The sequence below is a fragment of the Lampris incognitus genome, chromosome 6 (assembly GCF_029633865.1).
Source record: "Lampris incognitus isolate fLamInc1 chromosome 6, fLamInc1.hap2, whole genome shotgun sequence".
Taxonomy (NCBI): domain Eukaryota; kingdom Metazoa; phylum Chordata; class Actinopteri; order Lampriformes; family Lampridae; genus Lampris; species Lampris incognitus.
Genome location: NC_079216.1, coordinates 8,950,247 through 8,977,337, shown reverse-complemented (window position 1 = coordinate 8,977,337; position 27,091 = coordinate 8,950,247). Strand labels below are relative to the sequence as shown.

The 27,091-nt window shown below is 43.6% G+C and overlaps 3 protein-coding genes across 4 annotated transcripts; 1 reads left to right on the top strand and 2 right to left on the bottom strand.

Annotated features, from left to right (window-relative positions):
* Window positions 1–187: 187 nt before the first annotated feature.
* tnnt2d (troponin T2d, cardiac) lies at window positions 188–4,878 on the top strand (the record flags this gene model as incomplete). Its single annotated transcript, XM_056281715.1, has 9 exons — window positions 188–213; window positions 373–430; window positions 925–1,041; window positions 1,370–1,447; window positions 1,568–1,681; window positions 2,190–2,302; window positions 2,463–2,553; window positions 3,320–3,357; window positions 4,687–4,878. Coding segments are annotated over 9 exons (681 nt in total), but the record flags the coding sequence as incomplete, so codon positions are not given.
* Window positions 4,879–5,017: 139 nt separating this feature from the next.
* dnm1l (dynamin 1-like) lies at window positions 5,018–22,407 on the bottom strand. The gene is made up of 19 exons (XM_056282671.1): window positions 22,262–22,407; window positions 20,111–20,255; window positions 18,774–18,820; window positions 17,138–17,209; window positions 16,892–16,978; window positions 16,612–16,774; window positions 16,169–16,289; window positions 15,829–15,960; window positions 13,353–13,559; window positions 13,095–13,215; window positions 12,491–12,646; window positions 11,752–11,841; window positions 11,529–11,621; window positions 10,973–11,026; window positions 9,018–9,194; window positions 7,504–7,613; window positions 6,769–6,928; window positions 5,668–5,725; window positions 5,018–5,317 (listed from the first exon to the last, which is right to left on the bottom strand). The coding sequence occupies exons 1-18, from the start codon at window positions 22,361–22,363 to the stop codon at window positions 5,669–5,671; spliced, it is 2,094 nt and encodes a 697-aa protein (XP_056138646.1). The 5' UTR covers window positions 22,364–22,407; the 3' UTR covers window positions 5,018–5,317; window position 5,668.
* A 444-nt stretch (window positions 22,408–22,851) lies between these two features.
* dnajb9a (DnaJ heat shock protein family (Hsp40) member B9a) lies at window positions 22,852–26,670 on the bottom strand. Of its 2 annotated transcripts, none has more exons than XM_056281574.1 (3): window positions 26,455–26,670; window positions 24,562–24,792; window positions 22,852–24,255 (listed from the first exon to the last, which is right to left on the bottom strand). In XM_056281574.1, the coding sequence occupies exons 2-3, from the start codon at window positions 24,776–24,778 to the stop codon at window positions 23,825–23,827; spliced, it is 648 nt and encodes a 215-aa protein (XP_056137549.1). In that variant the 5' UTR covers window positions 24,779–24,792; window positions 26,455–26,670; the 3' UTR covers window positions 22,852–23,824. The 2 variants fall into 2 exon arrangements, with proteins under 2 accessions (XP_056137549.1, XP_056137550.1); XM_056281575.1 differs by lacking the exon at window positions 26,455–26,670 and adding an exon at window positions 25,700–25,791.
* Between the last annotated feature and the right edge of the window lie 421 nt (window positions 26,671–27,091).

The window sequence follows — 27,091 nt, the reverse complement described above, 5'->3', positions numbered from 1 at the left end:
GCACCATTAGTGCAAGAGGAGGCAACAGGTAAGAAGTCGAAACCCAAGCACATCTCAATCCTTACAACAAATATGCAACTAAATTATATATATATGCATATATATATATATATATATATATATATATAACTTGATAACTTAAAGCTTCTTTCCAGCAAAATAATTATATTGTTTTCTCTTGCTCGTCTCAGATGAGTCGAAGCCCAAGCACAAGTAAGTTACTCTGTGTTCGCATGCAAGCGATGAGCTCGCCTTGCTGATTACTGACCGCAGTGGATCACACACACACACACACACACACATACACACGCACACATACACACACATACACACACACTCTCTCTCTCTCTGATTCCTTCTTCCCACCAACAGGTTTCTGCCGAACATCGCCCCCCCAAAGATCCCTGATGGGGAAAAAGTAGATTTTGATGTGAGTTGTCTGAAACATTATCAACCCAAAGCGCATCGCACACCAGTAAACATGACAACACACATGCACACTGCACCAACACACACACACACACACACACCATGCAAACAAACACACACACACACACACACACCATGCAAACAAACACACAGCCAGACAGACAAATAAACACGCAAGAACACACACTGACAGCTAGCCAGGTAAACACACTTTCTCACACACACTGCACATACACACACACATACACACACGCCATGCAAACACACAAACCAGACAAGCTGGTGAGTTTAAAGCAGACGTACTCTCACGCACACAAAATTGTAAACCCCAAATGCATCAGGCACAGACGTGCAAAGATACAAACACAAAAACACAAACTCGCAGCCAGCCAGACACACACACACACACACACACACACACACACACACACACACACACACACACACACACACACACACAGAGTATCGTAACGATATTTGTTTTGCTGGTGGCAGGACATCCACAGAAAGCGTCAGGAGAAGGACCTGGCTGAGCTGCAGTCTCTGATTGAAGCTCACTTCATCCAGAGGAAGAAAGAGGAAGAGGAGCTCACCGCCCTCGTCACCAGAATTGTGAGCAGACAGACTGCTGCTGTTCGGTCCAAACCACCGGCACAGCCAGTGACAAACCGTGTGCTTGTGTGCTTGTGTGTGTGTGTGTAAGGGTGCGTAACAAATTCTGCTGTTTACCTGCGTGATTGTGTGTTTGTTTTTCTCATGTGTGTGCTTGTGCGTTTAAATGTGTGTGTGAAACTGTGATGGTGTATTCGTGTTTGGGGCTGCGTGTGACCTAACGCGTATCAATAGGAGAAAAGATCTCCATTTAAAGCAGATCCAGTGATGTAACCCCTCATCTAAATGTGTGTGTGTGTGTGTGTTGTGTGTGTGTGTGTGTGTGTAGGAGAAGCGTCGTGCTGAGAGAGCAGAGCAGCAGAGGATTCGAGCAGAGAAAGAGAAGGAGAGGCAGGCCAGACTCGCGGTAAACTCCTCCTAGCTCGGCTCATATACCTGTGACAGACAGCATGACGCAAAGGCCTTGCCCACCCCCCCCTCACCCCCACCCCACCTACATATCTCTTCCCTCTACCTCCCTCTACAGGAAGAGAAGGAGAGGAAGGAGCAGGAGGAGCAGCGCAAGAAGCAGGATGAGGACGCCAAGAAGAAGAAGGCCCTGACAAACATGACCCAGCAATATGGCGGCATCCAGCAGAAGGTCACCCGACCGCCATGTTTCACCTCAATAAACTAGAAAACATCTTCCCGAGCACAAAGACCGTCCTCGAGCGGGGAAAAGGAGCGAAACCGTTCGCTCTTCTCCTCATCCACTCATCATCCGCGACGCTCCTGTTATTTCATTCAATAATTCATCACCCACTCATTCTTTCAATTGTTTCATTCATTTGCCCATTCATCCATTAACTTGTTTATTCATTTCATTCATTCACCAATTTAGTTGTTCATTCGGTTATTTCAACCATACGTCGGTTTATTCATCCAGTCTTTCATTGATCCATTCATACATTCATTCACTCATATGCGCACGCGCCCATCTATTCATTCAGTCTTTCATTTATGTTTCATTCATTCATTCAGTCATTCCACCCCTGCGTTTGACCACAGAGACGCACATCGTCACACGGTGCGCGTGTGTTAACCGACACTTACTCTTCAGCGTTCTTCTTTCAAACTGACGCGCTTGTTTTGTGACGTGTGCCTCGCAGAGCGAGACCCGGAGGGGGGCCAAGAAACAAACAGAGAGGGAGAAGAAGAAGAAGATCTTGGCTGAGCGCAGGAAGCCGCTCACCATCGATCATCTGAACGAGGACAAACTCAAGTACGGGACAAAGCCCCCACTGCCTATCAGTTTACACGCTGCGTCGCAGTGAACACAGCTAGTTGACGGCAGCCAGTAAAGTGAACATACGGGTATTGCGTTTTATCCCGGGGGCCGGATGTGAGGAAGGATTTTAATTTGACCTCTGATCGGTTTACAGAGAGAAGGCCAATGAGCTCTGGCAGTGGATGATGGGGCTGGAGGCCGAGAAGTTTGATCTCGCCGAGAAACTCAAAAGGCAGAAGTACGACGTAAGTCTCGCAAACGATACACAATAAAGGTGTCTTCCGTAAAGCGAGCCAGCGGAAGAGACCGCTGGACCCTGGTGGGAACCGGAAATGAAAGCATGTCAGGGAGCTAGATCTGGAAAGAGGTTTACTTTGTACAGATCAGTTCACCTTAACGTGAAACGTAGAGGTGGGTTTGTACGGTTTGCCAACAGAGTTCAGGTTTAGCCTTAGTCCGCCGTTGGGGAGTTGTGGTTAATTTTTCCAAGACTGGCTTAGTCCAAGATTTGAATGTGCTTCTCATTTTGGAAACCATTAACACACTTCCCTTGAGGAGATCAGGAAAGGGCAATCTAATCTGTTTCTTTTTTTTTTTACAATTATTAATGTGTCTCTGAAATAACGGAGAAACTGAATCTGAAATAGTTCTTCCTTGGCGAAGGGAAAAAAAAGCCTAAATAAATATTAGTGTAGTGAAATATTAACTTTTACCCTGATGGTAAACTACTACATACTGTTTGACTGGACTTTCACAGTTCTGGTATCACTTTTTGCACAAATTTTGTCCCCATTGGTCTTGATTTGGACTTGACTTAGACCCCCTGAAGACATGGTCTTGACCACAAGACTAGTTTGCAAGGGCTGAGCCGGTCTTCTGAGGGTCTGACATGTTGGGTCAAGACAGTCTTCTCATGGTATTTTTCTTCTTCTGGGTGTTTGAGGTGTTCTGTGTATATATATAAAGATGTGCCTTAGAAATGCTAAGCCAGGTTCTTGTGTGTTCTTACAGATACATCAGCTCCTCTCTCGGGTCCAGGACCACCAGAGGTAAGTAAAGATAGGGACACTAGGGTGCAACAACCTTTTATTTACAAAGAGGACCGATTCTGGCCCTCTCTCCAAACGGTCCAATATCTTCAGTTTTGGAACATTTTGTCCAAACATCAAAGCCCTTTCTGGTTCCACGAAGGTTCCTCTGAACTCGGACCAGAGGAACCCCTCTTATTGTGTCATACTCTTTGAACAAAGCTTAGCGTCACCTCTTCCACATCATCATCATCATCACCGTCATTGCTACACACACACAACTCGCCAGGCTCAACGTCATTATTAAGGTCATGAATAAGTGTGAGATCACAGGGGTGTCCAGGCATTTATTTCAATACATTCTCCAAATGCTTGAAGAACACAAAGTCCATCAAACCTGGAAACCGAAGCGAAGCTCTCTCAGACCCACTTTTTTTTTTGCGTGTGCCATTTTTGCCTTTATTGGATAGATGATAGTGACATGGCAGACAGGAAACAAAGGGAGAGAGATGGGTGTGACATGCAACAAAGGTCCCTGGCTGGAATCGAACCAGGGACGTAGCGGTTATATGGCATGTGCCATAACCATTGGGCTACCGGGGCGCCTGACCGACTCCATCTTTAACTTCACATGTTATTCTCCACATGTCTATATATTTGCATTGCATGTTGCACCTAACTTTGCGAGGTAACTAATGCGACATCAGGGGAGATGAGGCAGAACACAAGAGGTCACAATACAGGTGAGGTTAAGGTGTGAACTGGCAGTACAGTCATAAACAGTAAACTCAGTAAATTGCATTCATTATTTCAGTTTGTCAAGACGTCTGAACATGAGACGGATTCTTCCAGAACAGATCTCTCGTCTGAAACGCAGGAGAGAAGCCTTGAAGCTCCCTGAACGACAGTGAATTACGGCGTAACTTTGACACAGATTTATTTGAAATAGATCATGAAAATTACATTTTATTCCATATCAATGGCAAGAACTCTGAACTCGGGGGGGTGGGGGGTGGGGGGTGGGAGCATCTCCCGGTTAAAACGCTGTTACATCGTCCAAGGCAGTCCTCCCAAACACTCGTACTGACTAGACCCTTTTCTCTTGGTGACATCACAGATTTGGGTACGAGTGTCTGAGCAGCCACCTTTCGGAAATAACAAATTAACAGCTTAAGGTGGATTTTCCCTCCCGCGATCAAGACAGGCCAACATAACTTAACCCCAGCTCATCGGGCATTAAATAAAAAACACGTACACACATTACCAACTCTCACATGTGAACAAAGGTGCTGCATTTGAGTTGCATTAACTCTCGACTCTTTTCTGCACCCCACTTTTTTTGTTTTCTAGTGCCAAAGGTCGTGGCAAGGGCAAGATGGGCAGCCGGCTAAGATAAAGACGCTCGGAGGCAGACCAGACGAATCATGACGTTAGCGGTCGACGTGTGTATCTGTTGAGTGCATGTGTCCGTTGTTTTCTGTTGTGTTGGGCGACACGTTTGACATGTCGGTGTATCAAGTCAATAAAAGAGTCGTTACATTACATTCACCCTGTTGCCGTCTGTCTCAGCTGCAGCTTGAGTTTGTCTTACACACCCCGCAATGTGACTCAGTTCACAGGCGGACTTGGTTGCCCCACACTGAACAACCAACAACAAAAATTCCACATCGTAAATGGTCTGGAGAGCTGTGACACAGAATTCCTGAATGGAAGACGTTGATGAAGGAGGGCGGGTAAACAGAATGACGGAAATAAAACACGGTTTTGTTCATTCGTGTGTATGGTTGGATGTCGTTTTCTTTCCTCGATTTGGAAACCAGCACAGATGCACCTCTTCAAATACATTTAATGAGGACGTGCATGAATCTGGAGGTATTAGCAGGAAACACATTTAAAAAAAATAGCACATTCATGTTGCAGCATTCAAGGATTGAGAGCGCTGATCTGCTGGGGGTTTGTCACGTCCATCTTTAATTTATATCTACAGCCGGAAACATATTCCTCAGAGGCAGCCCACATAGTGGCATAGTGGTGAAACACAACATTCATTTATCCACTCATTTCCTGTACTTACATAACATATGAAAGATATATTCATTTAGGGTTTAAGCGTGTGTGTGTGTGTGAGTGTGTGGAGGATAAGCGCCCGATATGTACCGCCTCTTGTGTAATCCAAGTCCATTTTGTACATAAAACTACATTTCCATAATACATATTGACACCAGTGCATTTTCATGGTCTCTCTCATGACAGAGAAAGAGAAAGTAATTTGGGGTTCAGCATGGGGGGTGGGTGGGGGGGGGGGGGCATGTGGGAGGTGGAGAGACCGACCTCACCATACGTGGATTTCCCTGACCTCTGCTATCACCTGGCTGGCTTTCTGCAACGCCTGCAGACAGGAAAACAAAAAAAGAGGAAGATAGATTTATAAACTTAAATTGACATGTTTCATCAGTAAGCAGGTGAAACCCCTCTTCTAACGAACCTGATGTCCTCAGGACAGCCTCTTCCTCCCATTCCCAGGTCCACATTCCTGACCAGAGGCTATCAGTCCTTTGCCATTAGAGCCCTGTTAGACTTTGGGATGCTGTCCCCAAAAAGCTCAGACTAGCTGATCCTGTGTGTGCTTTTAATAGGCTGGTAAGTCTATAATATCCTTGATGCAGTAACTTTCCTGATTTTATTGCCCCTCATTTTAATACTTTTATCAAGCCGTTCTATTTGATGCATTTTGTAAAGCACCTTTTACCAGTGGCACTACAAATGCAACACAAGTGAATTTTACTATCATTGTTATTGTTATAATTATTATCACAATCATCGCCGTCATTATCGTTATCAGTATTGTTATTCTCTCCCCCACCCCTTTTTTTCTTCCCAATTATACTTGGCCAATTACCCCGCTCTTCTGAGCCGTCCAGGTTGCTGCTCCACCCTCTCTGCCAATCTGGGGTGGGGTGGGGGGGGGGCGGCAGACTACCACATGCCTCCTCCGATACATGTGGAGTCGCCAGCCGCTTCTTTTCACCTGACAGTGAGGAATTTCACCAGGGGGACGTAGCGCGTGGGAGGATCACGCCATTCCCCCCAGTTCCCCCTCCCCTCCAAACAGGCGCCCCGACTGACCAGAGGAGGCGCTAGTGCAGTGACCAGGACACATACCCACATTCGGCTTCCCACCCGCAGACACGGCCAACTGTGTCTGTAGGGACGCCCGACCAAGCCGGAGGTAACACAGGGATTCGAACCGGAGATCCCCGTGTTGGCAGGCAACGGAGCAGACCGCTAAGCTACCCGGATGCCCCTCAATATCATTCTAATCATCTCAAACTCATGGTCTGAAAACCAGTTTGGACGCACCTGGGTGTCAACCTTTACAGCTATACTGCTGACGGCAGATCGTTGAGGACATTGGGGAATCGTATCACTCACCTTCAGCATGTCCGCCGCCTCGTTGCGTCTCTGGGCCATGTCCTCAGACTCGGTCAGCAGGTCGTCCAGGAGGCCCGCCTTGTAGAGCTGACCAACCAGCTCGCTCTGCAGGCAATCTTTCACGTGGTTTACCAGGAAGTGCATCACCGCCTTAGGTACGCTGGGGAGGGAGGGGGCAGGAATGGAGGTAACATGATGAGATTACAAAGGCAAAACACATAGTATCTATGTATACAATACATAAATAAACAAACACGCATTACTACAAGTTCATGATTGGAAAGACATACAAGATAGTGGCTCTCTACTATGCAGTATTCCAAGTTTATAAAGATTTTGACTTACTGGGTAGCTAGCTCTAAACACACATAAGACGTAATACAACATTATGGAAGCAATGCAATTAATCTGAAGCAGGCAAAAAAAAAAGGGGAAACAAGCAGAGGACATCGACAGAATTTATAGAATAACGGGAATGGCTCTCTTATGTACAGTATACAAACAGCACCGACCAAGTTTACAAAAAGTAAAAAGGAATGGTGGGGTTTTACTACATAGTGTCCACATTATACTGGTAGCAAACACTGAGATAAGTATAAAATAACCTGGAGTGAGTTGTATAAATACAGATGATGAAGATAAGTAAATAACTAGACCAACCACGTCAATACCTTTTAGAAATCGAAAAAAAAATGGAGGACGCATAAAAATGAGTAAGCCGGAGCAGACCCATACCTGTCCTGGATGTTTTTCCGGACAATGAGGAAGTAGGATTTAATGAGCCTCTCGATGACCTCACAGTCCCTCTGCTCACGCGCAGACAGCTTCCTGGCTACTGGGACGGGCTGGCAAGACGGAGGCAACAAGTCGCCCTGTTAGTGATCAACTCAAAGATCCGGGAGGGGAAGCAATCAGAGATACAGAGAAGCTGCAAAATGTACACCTCACACCTCTGACAGTGAGTGGGAGGTTTGTCTTTACTTAACAAAATTACGTCACAATCCTCATTTTGGTTTAATTTACAGCCACCTGTGGTGATAACTGGTAACTGCACTAGTGTTTAACAAATCCCGCAGATCAATTTGTGACTAAACATTATCAGCAGTGCTTTTGTGTCAGCACCTTCCCCACCGCCGGACAAGTAAACAAGGTTGAACTTGAGTTTTAAATTCTTTTTTTGATATACTTCATTAATCCCATTAATCCCTAATCACTTCATTAAGCAGTGGGCAGCCGCCGTGCAGCACCCAGGGACCAACTCCAGTTCATCTTGCCATGCCTCGGTCAGGGGCACAGGCAGGAGTATTAACCTTAACACGCATGTCTTTTTTGATGGTTGTTCAGGGAGTTGTTCCTTATCTGATGTGAGGGTCTAAGGACAGGATGTTGTGTTGCTGTAAAGCCCCTTGAGGCAAATTTGTAAGTTGTGATATTGGGCTATACAAATCAAATTGACTTGACTTGATGGTGGGAGGAAACCCGGAGGAAACCCACCACGGACACGGGGAGAACATGCAAACTCCACTCAGAGGACGACCTGGCATTACCCTCAAGCCCCGGGGTTCGAACCCAGGACCTTCTTGCTGTGAGGCGACAGCCCAAACCACTGGGCCACCATGCCGCCCAACTATTAATTAACTATTGATGTTGTGCCATCTGTTGATAAAGGTATTCAGTGAGATCAGACTGCCATAACTGCCTGTTAGCCACAACGTTATTCCTCCAGCCCCTCCTCTTATTCTCCACTTACTGCCCTTATTCTCCCTCATCTGGCTATTCTGGTGAAGCTGTAAAACGTTACACATAAAATCATGTTTCCTACAGTCCTACACACAGTAAACATTAAAATAACTACAAAATTGTGTAGGATACGGAAAGTTGTGGATTAGCTACTGTCTTCGGTACACCACAGAACTGAAAGCACCAGACACATTTGTTTGCATGTGAATCTTCTGGATTTGTAGCTTTGACAGCATGGTTAAGATTTTGTAGGCTGTTAAATTTTGAGACACTCCTTGTTGTTCCAAAGGCTCCAAGGCTGTGAAACAGCTGGCTAAGGGGCTCAGGTGAGCATCCTCTTTACTGTCAACTTTTAACTTTCATTCTTGTAAAGTTTATAGTTTTCTCCATCTTCATGAAGTGTCTGAGGAACCAATTTTTGTTTTTTTTTGATCTGGTGACAGAACTGCGCCCTCAACATATGGCTCTACAACTGTCTCTGAATGTGGTTAGAAATGCAGGGCACCCACCACATCTAGCAGGTTGACAGCGTAGCCCTTCTGTGGGCTCGATGGGAGGATGGGCAGGAGCGCCCCCTTGTCTACGGATACGCCGTCCTCCCCCTTCCTCAGCATGCCCCGCCAGTTCCCTGTACCCGCTTCACCCTGCTCACTGATGGGGTTGTTCTGGGAGCCGCTGGCTGCTGCCTGGAGAGACGGAGAGAGAATGTTAGAGAGATAGAAAAACAAAGACAACACTAATTGGGTATCCAGCTATCCTGCTCAGCAGGCTGTATCACATATGTATAGACAAGCATTCAGGAGGGATGAGGTTAAATCAACATGGTAATGATACAACACAAGATATGTGCATGGTAATAATTTGCACACACACAAGTACATGAAAAATAGTGGCGTGCTGCTGGCCTGTTTTTTTCTACCCACATTCGGCTTCCCACCCGCAGACACAGCCAATTGTGTGTGTAGGGACGCCCGACCAAGCCAGAGGTAACACGGGGATTCAAGCCGGCGATCCCCGTGTTGGTAGGCAATGAAACAGACCGCTATGCTACCCGGACGCCCCACTGGCTTATTTTGAGTCAATTACAAAAAAGCTGTTTTCTGGATTAAGTACAAAGCAGGCAGGAGCAAATTCAACAGGCAACGTGGACATGTCACTTCACAAGTACTAATAACAAATATTACTGGATATTATTGGATCAAATATTATTGACTATTACAAAACTGATTAGATTTTGGGGGACAGATTAAAAAAAAAACGCCTTTTCTTTTTTTCTTAGAACATGCATGTCAAACTAGAGACATGAGTCTCTTCACAACTCTGGCGTGAGCAAATTCTTCTTGGCTGTTGTCTTTCCCTCTGTTAATAGTTCTCGGCGTGCAGGGAGAGGAGGGGTTGGGGAGACGATGAAGAGAAGGGGAGTGGGTCATTTTGAGGGATTAGAGTTACAAAGGCTGCACAGTGTTGTACAAGTCAAAGAGGACATTCGCGGGACACTGAAGGAGAGAGCCAACAGCTGCAGTTGGAGCACTGTCGGTTTGATAGGCACACACACTTTGTTTAGTGGCGGTAGTGTGTGTGTGTGTGGAAGAACAATCACAATTTTCAACATTATGTTTTAGGGATAACACACTATCAGCAGCCATGATAATGAACTGTATTTTGGGTGTCCCTGAAATGCCACAAAAATTGTGTGGAAAAGTAAGTGAAGCTGATAGGCTGCACTGTGTAAGAAAATGTGAGCAACAACACTACATACAGCTGTATAAGAAAATGCAACTACCACACTACATTATACAGTTGTATGTAGCGTTGTCATTCACATTTTCTTATGCAGTGCAGCCTAACTGCAAACCAGGATGCCGAGATTTCATAATCATGAATTGTCCAACAGTGACACTGCCGGCAGACACAATTTCAGTGGCGTTTCAGAGACCCACAGAAGACTGCTCTGTATTATCACTACTAAGGAAGTGTAATCCCTACAACACACACAGAGCGAGAGAGAGAAATAACGAGAGAGAGAAAGAGAAAGAGAGAGAGAGAGTGTTGAAAATTGTGACCGGTTTCCCTTTAGGGAAGTGCAAGACAGGAGTGGTTTGGTTTGGGCTGGAGTGGTGGGTTAGATGTTGAGTCTGGGGGAGATCATGCCACCAGCAGGCAGTCAGCAACAGGCACACACCTTGGAGACCTCCCCCTCAGGGGCAGGAGGCTCAGCGGGGGAGCTAGACTGCCCGCTTGGGCCCTTAAAGGACTACAAGAAGGAGGAAGAGAAGAGTGGACAGAAAACTACTTTTACAATAGAGACAGGAGAGTGTGAGCAGACTTTACACGAATTGAAGATAAATGACCTCTACAAAGCTTGATTGGAGGAACTGAAGGGTTATTCATCATAAGGGTTCAAAACCAAGTGTGTTATACCAGGGAAGGAAAGTGTTGTGGACCTCAGAGTTCCTGACTGTACCTTATCTCGGGGGACAGCGGAGGGAAGATCTCTCATCCTGTTGCGTCTCTGCTCCTGAGGGATATTTTAAAGTATGTCAAATCTAGACAAGGGTTGTGTATTAACAAATATAGCATCCCCTCTCCACCCATTTTTACACGTACAGCTCACGTGCCCCGGAGCAATGAATTCTTCTGACCTTTACCTTTGAAGAGACGTGCTAAACCCTTCTTTAAATAGACACTTCAGACATAGTCTCACCATCACCAAGCGCCTCTCACCCAAAAGAAATGGTACAGTAATAAAAAGACTCATCAGTTTTATTTAACAAGCCCTGATGCATGATTTGTGAAAGATTACTGTCCTATTTCCCCTGGACGACAGCTAAAAATCAACTCTGCAACCTGCCTACATGCCTAAAATCAAAAGACTGTAGCTGCACCAGCCCGCTCTTAATGAACGAAACAACTGATCAAAAAAGACATTCACACCAAATCAACATAATAAACATGCATCTGCAGTTAGCTTCCACACAAAGCACTTTGGCTGTTTCTGCAAGTTGATGCTCCTTTTTCACCTCTATGTTGTTGTTCATAAGGCCGCAGGCGTCTGCAAAGTCGGGGTGCTTGGTGTTGATGTAGGCTAGCTCAATTGCAACCAGGTTGTGGACCTGAAAAGAAAAGACGCAATCAAATTCAGAGTAGAATACAAATTCAGAGATGAACACCTACCAAAGTCAATTGTATATACCCAGAAGTCCAAAGGGAAGAGAGGAAATGTAATAGCAGAGAGTTGCTTACCATTTCATTGGTGACTGGTAGTCTTTTCCTCAGGAGGGAGGTGACCACTTCTACTATAGCATCGTGGAGTTTTGGAAACCTCAGTAACTCCTGCGGAGAGTGGCAATAATTGTGAATATAGTCAGCGTACTCAGACACGACCAAATAATCCGGCAAAGAATGTTCATAGTTTTATGACCACATCAATTAAGCTTACGGAATGAAAAAAAAAAAGTTAAACAAAAATTTTGATTTTGTATCACTTGAGTTGTCTTTTTTGGTCTTCAATGTTTCTATTGAAACCTACATCTGCCAAGTCATGTACTCGGCGTGCAAAATTTTATCTGGTGAACATGGAAATGTTTCATCTGCAACAGGCTGCTGGCTAAATCTGCAGACTCTTTTGCAGATTTTTTCCTCATACTTTGTGCATCATGCAAATGATAGAAATGCATTTTTTTAAAGCAAAGAATTTTGAGACCTAGCCTTGTATGTCATTACAGCTTTTAAAAGGCTCAAGAGGCCAATTGAGACCCATAAATATCAATTAGTTGTTTTTTCATTTGCATGAAAAACTGATTAAGGATTTTTCTTTTTACTTTAAATGGCCATTCCAAGTGTATATTTAGCGTGCTGATAAAACAGCATGTTGCTCAAGTGAGAGGTTAGTGTACCCGACGTGTGAGACAGATAGATAACGCCGGCGAGTGGAGTTACAACATGTCTGTTTCTGGCAGTTTTTGGTTCGTCTGCCCCCTACCTGTGTGCTGTAGTTGCTACAGTGCTGAATGATCCTCTGCATCTCCTCATGGACCAACTCTACGCAGCGCAGACTGGGCTCCTCAAGACGCTTCACCTGCTTCTTCACCAGCAGTTCGAAGGACACCTCAGGCACAAACAGAGCTGGCCTCGGGCCCTGTGCACACAGATTACATTACCCAACGGACTCTGCGACTTCACTGCAGAAGCCAGTGAGTCATCATATAAACTTTAACAAAGGACAAAGTTGTGATTCAAAAAAGCTATGATTTTTTTTCCACATTGGGTCAGTTATTGGTAACCCACTGACTCAATAGTGGTTCTCTGCTATTCCTTATTTGCTCACTGAGCACCGACTCAGTGGGTGAAAACAGAAAATTAAAGACATATCACCCCCAGCTTGGTACTCTTGGACACGGTGATGCTCTTGAGATACTCTTTCCTCGATGTTCCATGACACTTAATTTTCTTTCTTTTAGTATGTCAGGTTATGTGCCTTTTGTTCTTCACATAAACCTCTCTTTGAGTCAAACTATTTGTAAGCACAAATTAATCTGGCAAACAATAATTTTGAATCACCATCAAGACAGACAGGTAAAACCCACCGTTGCATTTCTGATGGCTGTGAGCACATCTATGGTCGTCAGGCCTCCTAAAGGATCAACTGACTCCAGTGTGCGACCGAACGTCTCATGGAAAATGTAACAGATTCTCGCTCCACCACACCTGAAAACAGGGTTCAAATCTGTGTTCCTCAAACATGAAAAACTGGTTCAAGACGTCACTTCAGGAGACTAAAGGACAACATCACCCCCTGGTGGTTTATAGGGGGTACATGCACTTATGAGAGCTGCGCAACTCACAGTTCAGCAGTCTCGATGTACTTGGCCGTGCCCTCTATGGTGTTGCAGTACTCTGCAGCAAACTTGGTAATGAGCTGTAGCAGGGTGGCGCTCTTGTCTTCTACCGGCTCTCCGTAACTGCTGAGCAGGGACTGGTACTGCGCTGCCAACACATTGATTCTGGTCTTCAACTCGGGGAGACAGTCTCTGATGTGATGCATGAGCAACCTGCCGCAAGGTCAAGGGTTACAAAAAGGGGATAGCTTTAAAGTTGCAAAGATTTAAATGTTCAATTGTGGTGAAAGACGGAGGTGCCATCTTGTGTTGTACCAAGAAGTAGGTAAACCTGAAATATATGCACAAGGTCAATGAGTCAGAGGGGTATTCTATACAAGTGACACAGTTAAATTATTATCTATACTCTACACTCTATACGTGAGGATAAGAGAGGTGGAGGACTGGCAGCCATTTTCTCAGATGTTTTAAATGTAAGCGCTTGCATCTAGGCAGTTTCTCATCCTTCGAGTATCAGGCGATCTTATTGGAAAGTCACTCTTCTGTGTTACTGGTTACTATTTATCAGACCCCAAAGCATACAGTCTTATTTTTACCTGAACTATCAGAACTACTGTCGATTTATTTTACTAATTATGACAGAATTCTGCATGTGGATAACACCTTGGATGGCAAAGCTATGGCGTTTGTACAGCTTCTGCTTTCCTTTGATTTTACTCAACATATTGTTCGGCCAACCCACAACCTTGGCCACACCCTAGATTTAGTGATCTCTAGAGGCCTGAATATTGCTGTTGACAAGATTGTTGATACTGATTTATCAGATCACTACTGTTTGTTTTTTCACATGATTGTCTCTGACTAAGCAACATAACATACATTCTTATTTTTTACCTTGTACTGTGGTTTTATTTCTTGCCTTGTTTTATGTTTTTTTTTGCCTAGGTTTGTGTTTTATTGTTTTTAACTTGTTGTTGAGTTTTATTGTTTCCCCTGTTTTTAATGTAAAGCACTTTGAGCTGCGTTTTATGTATGAAAGGTGCTATGCAAATAAAGCTTATTATTATTATTCCTCCTACAGTCCAAAGACAAGCATGTGTCTTAAAAGTTGAGACTCTTAATTCATGTGGAGGTGAGTGTGAGTGACTGTGTGTGTGTCTCCTGTGATGGTCTAGTGACTTGTCCAGGGTGTCTCCCGGCCTTCTACCCAAGGCATGTTGCGATATACACTACCGTTCAAAAGTTTGGGATCACCCAAACAATTTTGTGTTTTCCATGAAAAGTCACACTTATTCACCACCATATGTTGTGAAATGAATAGAAAATAGAGTCAAGACATTGACAAGGTTAGAAATAATGATTTTTATTTGAAATAAGATTTTTTTTACATCAAACTTTGCTTTCGTCAAAGAATCCTCCATTTGCAGCAATTACAGCATTGCAGACCTTTGGCATTCTAGCTGTTAATTTGTTGAGGTAATCTGGAGAAATTGCACCCCACGCTTCCAGAAGCAGCTCCCACAAGTTGGATTGGTTGGATGGGCACTTCTTTGAGCAGATTGAGTTTCTGGAGCATCACATTTGTGGGGTCAATTAAACGCTCAAAATGGCCAGAAAAAGAGAACTTTAATCTGAAACTCGACAGTCTATTCTTGTTCTTAGAAATGAAGGCTATTCCATGCGAGAAATTGCTAAGAAATTGAAGATTTCCTACACCGGTGTGTACTACTCCCTTCAGAGGACAGCACAAACAGGCTCTAAACAGAGTAGAAAAAGAAGTGGGAGGCCGCGTTGCACAACTGAGCAAGAAGATAAGTACATTAGAGTCTCTAGTTTGAGAAACAGACGCCTCACAGGTCCCCAACTGGCATCTTCATTAAATAGTACCTGTTAGAGCCTGTTTGTGCTGTCCTCTGAAGGGAGTAGTACACACCGGTGTAGGAAATCTTCAATTTCTTAGCATTTCTAAGAACAAGAATAGACTGTCGAGTTTCAGATGAAAGTTCTCTTTTTCTGGCCATTTTGAGCGTTTAATTGACCCCACAAATGTGATGCTCCAGAAACTCAATCTGCTCAAAGAAGTGCCCATCCAACCAATCCAACTTGTGGGAGCTGCTTCTGGAAGCGTGGGGTGCAATTTCTCCAGATTACCTCAACAAATTAACAGCTAAAATGCCAAAGGTCTGCAATGCTGTAATTGCTGCAAATGGAGGATTCTTTGACGAAAGCAAAGTTTGATGTAAAAAAAATCTTATTTCAAATAAAAATCATTATTTCTAACCTTGTCAATGTCTTGACTCTATTTTCTATTCATTTCACAACATATGGTGGTGAATAAGTGTGACTTTTCATGGAAAACACGAAATTGTTTGGGTGATCCCAAACTTATGAACGGTAGTGTACTTCCTCACCCCTGAATTAAATAAAATTGATACAGATGCTGAATGGATAAATGATGACTAAATATATTCCGACCCCTCACCTGTTCAGCGTTTTGGCCAAGTATTTGGTTCCATTTCTACTGGCGAGGGAGGGGTACTTCTTCTGCAGGAAGGCATACTCATCGCGGATTGCATCTTCAACTGACTTCCTGGTGTTTATGTCCAGCTGGCTCCTAAAAGAGCAAATCAATCAACAGAAAATAAAAAAGGCTGATAGCAGTGTATAGTTCATACATGTACCAGTGTTCCACACCTTCACTCATCTCTTTGTGACTTTGAGCCTCAATGATATCACCTCTTCATTCACATTTATTAAAAAAGCAAAACAATAAAAAACAAAAAACAAAGTAAATGTTAATTCGGTGCCGCAATAAAACTCACCTGTTAACAACTCCGATGAGTCCCAATTTGACAGGAATTACCCTTCCCATCAAGACGTCCATGGCATCAGTGCCGGCATCCATCAGGTCCAGTTTGGTCACCACGGCTAACGTCCTCCTGCCTGAACACAAACACACAAGAACACACATCTTTCTGTGAGCAAACTAAGCAAATCAAAAACAATATTAGGCTAAAATGAAACTAAAACAATAAAAGCAAAAAAAAAAACTGAAACAAAATGGTATGCGACAAGTATATCAAATGCTTTGGCAGGCGATGCCGAGAGGATCTGATTAAGTTTTTAAAAGTGTCAATGCACCCTCGATCTGCTGAGAAGTGCCAGAGAATAAACAAATGGAGAGCAAACCAGAGAAGAGGCAAGGAAACACAACTGTACGAACAGTTATGAGACATAAAATTTAAAAAAAAAATAAAATGTCTACCATCGGGGTCAACCTCCCGGGCGACTTTGAGGGCCTCTGAGGTGGCCATGTCTGTGTTGGCAGCGGTCACAGCCAAGATGATGCAGTTGGGGTTGGCGATGTATTTCAGGATCAACTCTCGGATCTGAAGCTCTATGTCTTTGGGCTGGTCTCCCACTGGAACCTGTTCCAACATGGCACACTTGGACTTATAACAAGAACTCACGAGTTTTGGCTTCAGTTTGTTAAGCGTGCCTTCAAAATGGACAGAGTAATCAATAAGGGTAAAGTGGTATCGTACCTTTGTAATACCAGGAAGATCCACCAGCGTGAGGTTCACTATCCGTGGTGAGAAGATTTTAAGGTGAATGGGCTCATCGCTAATGCCCTAGAAGAGAATTACAAGATGACAATTTCTTTCAATTACTTACAGTCCAAAACAACTTCAGATGACAGTTAAATATTCAAATCCTCTGACCGCATAATATACAGCATTTCTTGTTTGGTGACATTTGATGTTCCATCTCTATAGAGCCAATTCGAATACCTTGTTATTGCCGGATACTCTTTCTGTCTCAGCTTCGATTTCTAGCCTGATTTCATCAAAGTCTGCATAGATCTGGAAAGGTAATCAAAACAATCACATACACATTCATGGTACGGCATTTGGCTACTCTAACTGACTCATCAATCACTGATAGTCAACAACTTTAAAACACTTAACTACATCATTGAGACTGAAAAAACACAGGGTTACACATAAGACAATAATTTTAGATAAGTCCTCTTTACTTGGGTTGGGTATCAATAACATTTTAACGGTACTACTACTCTTACCAATACTGCTTATCGATCCAGTACTTTAACAACACTCTTATCAGTTCTTTTTGTTAATCTTTAAGAAAAAAAAAACAAACAAAAATAAAACAGATTAAAAACAGAATTAACATTGCTTTATTTTCTCATGTCTGGACAGAGCGTGACTTTTGATCATCAGCCCATGTGTATAATGTAGTTAACTCTGTGTGGGCTCCAGGCTGCTAGCATACATAACATATCTGAGGTGGATGGGGCAACAACAGATGAACTACAAGCTGGGCAGTCGAAAACTGCATTTCTCCACCTTCTATTTGATGCACTTTCGCAAGATGTTTCAAAAGATTGTTTGTTTCTGCCCTTACATGCAAGAGACTTGTTGCACTTGTGGCAGCGAGCATTGTCAGCATCGACTCCAGTGAAGTGTAACGAGAATTTTGACTGTTTAGTTCCCCATTAGTTCCCCACTGTCACTAAGAGCAGGCTGTGTGTGCGTGAGTGTGTCTGAAAACGGCAGAGAGCTGGCCTTGCCCCTCGGCTCACACATACGACACGCTCTGAGAGAGAGAAAGAGCGAGAGAGAGAGACAGACAGAGAGAGAGAGAGAGAGACAGACAGACAGACAGACAGACAGACAGACAGACAGAGAGATCTCTCTTCTGGATTGGGACTAGTGAAAAAGCATCATAAACGAATGTCTCCATCTTATTGAAAATTAGAAACGGAGTTGTGAGATAAAAGGTGCAAGATAGCGCTGATGTAGCCTGAATAAATAGGATAATTATTTTCTTAATTTCTCCAGTACCGACAGCAGAACTGTTAATGTCGGAGCTTATCAATACTATGGCCGGGTTTCGATACCCATCCCCACTCTTTACCGAATAATAGACTTTCCTGAGGAGGTCCTACCAATATCATTAACAACACACTACAAGGCCTTCTTTGTTTGGACAAAGGGAACTATGTGAAACATCAGAGAAACACGTCAGAGGAACGTCAGAGCACACATTTCCACTATCCAGACCCCTTATTTTGATTCCCTGGAGAACACATAAACCCTAGGGTGTATCCACCGAACTATTTTTAGAAACCGGAAGGGCATGTGCCGAATGCAATCACAGCTTGTAGATGTTCCTGTTGAACAACTGCCACAAAACCACAAAATCAACTCGTGTAGCTATTTCAGAGATGCCAGTGAACCAATAAAGCACACAATACAATACAATACAGCACACACAGCACATGTTCACCATCTGATGCCAAGGGTTATTAAATATTCAGATGCTTTCTATTTACAGTGTTGGTTTGCAACCTGCTCTGACAATATCATTTTCTGGGTAATAAAACCCCAAAATGCAGCAGCTGACCTTGTTTTTGGTGTGCAGGAACTTGCCCCACTCCTCTCCATCGATGCCTGTCAAAACAGAAAGCCCAGGACAGATGGTGTCAGTCACTGCTTGCTGACGGATGTAGCCTTGAGGTGAGTGTTGTGATTATCACGGTCACTAAGTTGTGTCTCAAGCGAGGACATATCTGCTTGTTGGCTCAGCTGGGATGGGAATGCTCTAAGATCCACAGCAGAAAGCCAATCATATGAACAAACAATATGGATAGAAACTTGGATTGTTTTAATGGACAGCGATGACAGCAAAAAATAAAAAAACAAACAAAAACAAAAGCCTCAAGCAAAGGGGGGTAGTGTATTTTGGGACACACAGGTCAACAGGGTCGACCAGCCTTTCAAAAACAGCAATTATTTCAGACAAAATAATTAGCCTGCTACAAAACTGAAACAAAATCCAAAAGCTGTGGTCTGTTAGGGAATCAGTCAAATGTTTTATAGGGGGTGTTTGAGCGAAATGCAATCAGTGTGGACTACTGACTTGGCTGGAGGGGTTATACTTACAATTACTGAAATGCAAAACTCAAGTTAATTTCTTCTAAAGGATTCTAATTCAACTGAAAGAGAAGCAGACCTAATTGGGGGGGGGGTGAACTGAACTGTGCTAAACCACAAGGTTTGGCAGCTTAACTGAAGCTACACAAATTAAGTAGGTGAGATGGAAGAGGAATAAGCAAAAGAGAAGCGGTAGGGAAATGGGGGGTGGGGGGGCTGCTGAATATGGACAAAAGGAGGTAAAGAAGTAGGAAAAGGAGACCTTTGTAAAGGCGTCCGTTTTTCCTGGATTTGGATTCTGTGGTTAAGGAGAGATGACAGGAGAGAAAAAAGGGTTAGCCTGTGACTGCAGCCCCTGCAGGGCACTGCAGTCCTGAGGCTATTCCAGAAGCACAGCATTACAAAGAACGTAGAACCTCTTTAATAAACAGTATATCTAGTTCCTTTTTTCTTTTCCCTAAGAACTGGATGACATCAGAGAAGATTCTGGGTGAAAATATTATCTCGTTCACGCTTGGACGCCAATTTACAAACACTAACATCAGCTTGCTTGATGCAGCATTTCCTGATGTAGATTCTTTGTGAAAAAACACCTGACTATATAAAAAAAAGTCAGTTTCCCAACAAACAAAAGTTTGCTCCAATACAAAATTTTCAGTGTCACATCCAAGCACTCAAGCCTTGCTCTAGAGAAGTGGGAGAGAATTAGCGTACAACAACCCTTTAGTAAGCAAAAAACCCCAAAAAAAACACAGCATCAACAACATGCAGAGCCCAGCAGGGGTAAATGTAGAGGTAGGACTTTACCATTCTCTTCGCTGGACTTCCGACGGTCCTCATCATCAATGTGTACCAGCTGTAGGATGAGGGGCCGGCGGGTGACGATGCCAGTGCCACGAGGCAGGAGGTCTCTCCCAACTAAGCTCTCTAGGACAGAACTCTTCCCACTGCTCTGTGAACACAACAACAACACATCTAAAACAAACCAAATGTGGGAACCACTGTCTATGACTCATCCACCACTTAGGTCTGTCACTCCTTTTTGCAGGTAGATAGCCTAGAGACATCCTACGTAGGCTCGATAGTGTTATTTAAGGGAGCACACCTTCCCTGAATTCTACTTCATCTCAGTTGACAGGCAAGACTGCCCTGTAATCATTTGGGTGATAAGTGATTCTCTTTGTGGGAGAGGGGTGAAAATGTCATCTGCGACTTCTTGGACAGCAATCAAATGACAGTTTTGACTGATTCAGTTGTCTCATTGTTTGAATTATAGACCTAAAAAGATACACCCAATTAATCAATAAGCCAGAGGCTCTAGAACAGGGGTGTCAAACTCCAGGCCTCGAGGGCCGCAGTGTCTGCAGGTATTTGTTGCAACCGTGCACTACACCACCTGATTTAACTAATTAGCTCACCTCCTGGATCAAGGAGGGAAAGGAACTAGTTTAATCAGGTGGTGTAGTGCATGGTTGCAACAAATACCTGCAGACACTGCGGCCCTCGAGGCCTGGAGTTTGACACCCCTGCTCTAGAATATAACAACAACAACTTAAATTTATATAGCGCCTTTCAAGGTACCCAAGGACGCTTTACACACAGTGGAGCAGACAAAACAAATACAAGAACAGAAAATAAAAATAGCAAAGATTGCCAGGGATAATAGAAGTGACAAGAGACCATAGGCCTTGGTGAACAGGTGAGTTATCAGGAGTTTTTTTAAAAAGTGTCCAAAGAAGCAGCATTGTGGATCTCTGCCGGGAGAGATTTCCAAATGGTGGGGGCTGCCAAACTGAGGGCTCTGTCCCCAAAAGTCGCAGGCTGGTGTGGGGGATGGAAAGGAGGCCTGTGACTGTCGACTGCAGATTCTGGGACAGAATATAGGGGCGGGGAAGGTCTGATAGGTACTTGGGGGCAAGGGCATGGAGGAATTTGTAGGTGAGGGGGATTTCGTATGAAATGCTACACCTGTCCCTAGCTTAAGGTCCTTTTTCATATGGACCTTTAACTGAGGAGACCAACAAAAACATGTGACTGGCCTCAAGTCACTGTAACACCTTCAGAGACGTCTGTCGAAAGATCTTGGGACAACTGCATCCAATTAGGTAACCAGTGAAAGTGAATGTGCCACTGAATATTGACTCCCTAAACCAATTACTGCGTACACAAACAGCTTATATGGACAGCACAGCAAGGAGAATGCTCTCCTCGTGCCTGGCATGCGGTGGTGGAAAATAATGTGGCCAACTCAAGCTGCTTAGCAAACAGGCAGAGCCATCATGTTTGTGGACGGAAACACAGCCGCTGGGTCGTGTGCGTATGGGCCCTAAAATGTGAGATGGGATATTTACCAGCAGCAACCCAGTTTGCAAGCTACACTGAAGTGGACTTCACCTCAAGGAAATAAGCTTGTGGCAAAACCCGGATATCTGCTGGCTCTTTAGTCAGTGCTACTTGGTTGTGCTGATAAAAAAAAGAGAAAGATAAAAAATCGCAAGAATTTGCAAAAACAAACTGAGTTCAAGGGTGAAACGAGACACAACTTTAAGTTGGTAAACCAGTTAGACAGAAGCTTGTAAATTAAAATAGCGTTACAGCTAACTTACGCCTCGTCTATAAACTGAAAGGGAAAGGTAATCACGGTCAGGTGTATAGAGTTGGGCCATGATAATCACTTCATTTCTCTCACCTCATAAAAGTCTCGTACATAAAGAGCAATGCTGTACAGTCCCTAAAATCTGAAAACGTGTAAGAAAACGCAGAAGAATGACGCGCATCAAATTAAAGATTGACTGAATAAAGGCAGACCGTATATGCAAATGATCCACTGCGGATTAACAGGAAATTAACAAACTAATAATAAATAAGCATCACCTGCTACTGCTACCGCTACCACACCGGCTAGCAAGACTCAACTGACTAGTTAGCTTAGCTTGCTAGCGCAGGCAGACGTCTCACCTGAGTTCCAACAACGGCTATCTGCGGCAACTGAATAATGTCCGCCCCGACCGTGTTAAACACGTCTTGCAGCTTGTTAATGACGGGTATGAGCGCCTCCATAGTCCCGAAGCTAACCTCTGTCTGTTAAATACACAACTCGTAAAACTACGCGAAACACGGGGGGGACAAAGTCATTCAACGCCCCCGAGACAGTACTCCCGTAGCCTCTCTCGCTCGGGAACGACTGCGCGCTAGTTGCCCCGTTGCATCACGGGAGTTGACGTTTTTCCGGAGACCGGCGCAGCGCTCTCTCCGAACGTAAAACTACATTTCCCAGATGCGATCGCGGTGACTCACCGCGCTCCAACGTGGAGGAGGGGAGCTGCTATTTCCAAGACAACAGTAACCAAGGAGAGGGTACCAAAATATTTATGAGTGACGTCTGGTTGTTTTAATTTGTTGGTAGTACTTGTATGTTCACCGGGTCCGGGATTTTTCAAGGGCATGAAACCACTCCAACAAGTCGGGCTTTTGGGCCCATCCCCCTTCTTCATCCTCTCTCTGCTGACACAAAAATCAGTGCATAAAACAACACGAAGCCATCATGTTCCAGTGATCTTTATTTTCCCAAAACACCCTTTCAGAGTGCAAGATGCGTATTTCAAAATATCACCCAAAAGTGCTATGGAATATTTTCACAACAACAATAATGTTGACAGTCACCGATGGGAATAAAAGACAGCTTCAAATATTGCACATGACTACAAAAAAAAAGGGAAAAAAAATCAATTTGTTACTATGACAAAATCTTCAGGTTGAGGCAACAGCTTATGCTGGTGAAATGCTACCGAGTAGTATATATCGTCTCTTGTCAGTCGACAGTTTTAGTGGTTGGTCCTTTGCAATTTAGACAACACGTTGAACATTCACTGCGTCCAATTTCCGATGCATCAATATTTCAACGGAGAGCGGTGAAAAGTCAAGCACATACCAGTGAAATGGGCTGATAGAGTCACAGATTTTCTTTGTTGACATTGTTCCCCCTTTCACAACCATAAGCACAACTGCACAGGTCGCTATTGTGTTCCACCTTTAGACTTATCTAAAGGCTTACAATAGTGAACTAGATACAATAGAAATACACACTAGAAAGATGAGCGGCGCAGAGGTTTGGACATTTTTGGCAAAGTTAGGCTAGACAATTTTACTCATTAAAGTAAAATTAACAGGTTTGTCCGACAGTTTGTCAAAAGGTGCCAACAAAAATACTGACATAATAATCCATATCATCTTTTTTTTTTCCAACAGCTGAGAAAAGAACAAAACAATACTTTAAAGAGCCTCTGAGTTGTCATGGGAAATAGCTAGAATGGTGACAATACAATAAGTGAAAGTCAGCTTATTGAAATTTTGACCTAAGATATGTAAACTGAATAGTCTCTGCTTCAAAGCCAGTTAGTTCTCACTGAGAGTTAACATTCTGCAGCAATTGAAAAAAAAATTTTCAATCATCTGATCAGTCAATAGTATCCTCTCCACAAAAGGCAAGCCGAAGTGTGAAGTCTATGTTTATGGACTACATCAGGAGCCAGTGCAGTCAGTATACGTAGTCACCATGTTTCCTCGGCGCTGCGTCACTGTTCTACAGTGCTGTTTCGACGCACCTTGAAACCTATTTGTCTGCTTGCTGTGCCTTTCAAAGGTGAACATTCTCTCCAAGTCCTCAAACGTGTCGTCAAAGACGCCGGACCCAAAACCTCCCTGAAAGGGTCTCTTGTGTTGGCTGTTGGCCTCTGGGTGGGACCTGGTTTGCTCCTCAAAGTTTCTTCTCTGACGAGCATGCCTGTTCTGACTATAGATGTCAAAGTCCTTGAACATGTCATCGTAGTTGAAGCTGAACGGGTGGTGGACGTTGTTCCTCTGTCTGCCCTGGGTCTCTCCATTGAAGTGCGCTGCATGCCCAAATTGGTCATACTCTCTTCTTCTCCTGTTGTCCAATAGGGTCTCATATGCTGCCCATGAAAGAGAGACAAGTTTCTGGTGATGTTAACAACTCAACAACATTGCAAGTTGTGGGGACAGTGACATAAGCACAGTTAATGACATTAAAAAAGTAGTATATGGAAAACAGAAGACTGAATTCTGCACACTTAGCCAGCATTTTCCAGATTCTGCTCAGTAAGTGTATATATATTCAATAATATATTAATAACCACCAGACTCTGTGATGTAGTTTTAAATATATTTGGAAGGGAACAGTTTGTTTTTTTTACACACACAAAATAAAAAATAACTCACTGGGGTGAAATCAACCCTACCTTCGGCAATTTCCCTGAATTTCATTTCAGCATCTGGATTCTTATTCTTGTCGGGGTGATACTTCATTGCGAGCTTGTGGAAAGCCTTTTTTATCTGGCGCTCAGTAGCATCTTTAGGCACTCCCAGTATATCGTAGTAGTCCTTTTTTGCAAGTATCAGTTCCGTTATCATCAAGATGCATACTGCAAACGTTATAGCTGACTGTGCAGTTGCCATTGTTTTGACGTCCACTGTATTAAAAACAAAAACAAAATAGGTATCACTCGATATTGCAAACCAATGTACTACTTTCAGCTTGTAAACTACATGGTTCTGTAACATATACATTTTGTTTTTCTGATCTTATATGGTGAACAACAAGGCACCTTCATTTCTAAAACTGTTAAGGGTCAGGTCAGTATATGCAGGGGGACAAAAAAAAAGATTAATGTAAATGTGAAGTCAATGTTAACGTTAATTTTACTGACAAAAGAACAATCAAATGGTGGTCGCAATTAGCTTCACTAGTATTTACTGTGTTCTTTATTAGCTATACCAAATTTGAATTTTACTACTACTCCTCTTTTTCACAAGTCAACTTTCTCCTTTAAAAAAGGCATTTTTTCATCTTGGTACATGCTCAACACGATAAGCTTCAGGCTCAGATAGCCACCATTAAATGATCCTGAAATTATATTGACGTGTTTAATCCATGCCTGGCAGCTGACGTCATCAAGAGCATTTTGAGAACATTCTGGGGTCTGCTGGGTCCCAGTTTGGGGTTCCTACTGATGTCTGTGGTAGACTGCTCAAAATCTAAATATACAATATTCAACATATTATATTGAATATTGTATAATCAATATAATATATTGAATATATATAATACCTAGCTATAAGTCAATTATGTGTGAATGTTCAATTACACTAAACAGTTTTTTCCTACAGCCCTTTGTTTTCATAAATTACATTTTTTACTGATAGACGAATGATTAGAAATATGGCTTCACAAAGGAAAATATTTCCAACTGCTAACTGGAAATACTGCTTATTTAGGAGCATCGTTTCAGGTGATATAAAACGGAAAATGTGAAATTAATATACTTGCAAGTCAGAAAAATAAAAATAGATACAAATGATATTGAAATGAATGCTAACCTGCTCATTTTTTCATCAAAATTTCTCTCTGAAAATGTCACTTCACAAAGTTGAGCACTACACGTGGTTAACTAAGTGTTATCCAGTCAGCTAGTCAACAAAGAAGTCTGTAAGCAGTCTCTCTACAAAGTAGAATCTTTCCTTTGGATGATTATTCATTATACCAGTGTCTGGTATGATTAAAAACCAGCATTTCTTTCCAAGGAACCAGATGCCCTTCCCTTTGCCAGAAGGGTTTTCTTGATAATTTTTTCCCATGGACTTGAATCTGTCGGGAAATTCACAATTCATGATGCTTTTTCTGTCAGAATTTGTAGAACTTGGAATGCTTTTCTTCTGGAAATGCAGGACGTAAAACGCTTTTCCATTGGAATTTTAGAATTCCGATTTCAATCCTAGTCGCTATAGTATGTCTGTCCCAGCCATCTTAGCGCCACACTTAGCCTCTAGCACTAGCTAGCAGCCCATTAGCACCATACTTAGCCTCGACTAGCGCTAGCTAGCGGCCCATTAGCATCACACTTAGCCTCGACTAGCACTAGCTAGCGGCCCATTAGCACCATACTTAGCCTCGACTAGCGCTAGCTAGCGGCCCATTAGCACCATACTTAGCCTCGACTAGCGCTAGCTAGCGGCCCATTAGCACCATACTTAGCCTCGACTAGCGCTAGCTAGCGGCCCATTAGCACCATACTTAGCCTCGACTAGCGCTAGCTAGCGGCCCATTAGCACCATACGACGCTTCGTTCGCCTACCTTCTGCGAGGTGAACACGCCCGCTCTTCAGTCGCTGTTTTCGCTGTTCACGAATGAGCCCGAAACAGGTAGAATTTCAACGTAGGTCGGAGGCGTTACGCGGAGAACTTCGTTAAGAATAGCGCCCCGTCCATGTCTTCTTCTGTTCCCTTCTCGGGGAAACAGACGAAAGGGCGCTGCTGCGCTCTATCGGACAAGACGCCTCCTCGGCTGACCGTCCGTCTGAGACTCCCGGATGTTGGAAGTGCTAATAGTCAGTTACTTTAAACTACCTAAAATTGTAATTCTGGGGGGGGGGGGGAAGCTGCACATCTGACACACCCATAACCTAACCCCCTTGCGAATCACATTCTTTTATTGTCTTTCCAACAATACGCTTGTAAACTAATAATAAGACACATTAGAGCCCCTCGCTAACGGGTCTGACCTCGTCTTGCCCGGTGCGGGATTCGACACGGGTGTACTGCACCGCAAGGCGACATCACTGACCGCTCGGCTAAAGGATCAGACCCGTTAGCCAGGGGGCTAATGTGTCATATTAGTAGTTTACACGCTGTTCTCTAAATTGGGGGGGGGGGGCACCATATTAGAATCACGTTATCGCTGTTATTTACATTTCCCTTACCATGGCATGATG

What these genes read in the sequence shown, in the direction of transcription:
- dnajb9a (XM_056281574.1), bottom strand. Translation starts at nt 24,778, where the DNA reads ATGGCAACTGCACAGTCAGCTATAACGTTTGCAGTATGCATCTTGATG. An exon ending in ATTCAGGGAAATTGCCGAAG is followed by an intron (nt 24,256 to 24,561) that starts GTAGGGTTGATT and finishes TTTCATGGGCAG; the next exon opens with CATATGAGACCCTATTGGAC.
- dnm1l (XM_056282671.1), bottom strand. Translation starts at nt 22,363, where the DNA reads ATGGAGGCGCTCATACCCGTCATTAACAAGCTGCAAGACGTGTTTAAC. An exon ending in ATCTTCCTGGTATTACAAAG is followed by an intron (nt 16,775 to 16,891) that starts GTACGATACCAC and finishes ATGTTGGAACAG; the next exon opens with GTTCCAGTGGGAGACCAGCC. An exon ending in CGGAAAAACATCCAGGACAG is followed by an intron (nt 6,929 to 7,503) that starts GTATGGGTCTGC and finishes CTCCCTCCCCAG; the next exon opens with CGTACCTAAGGCGGTGATGC.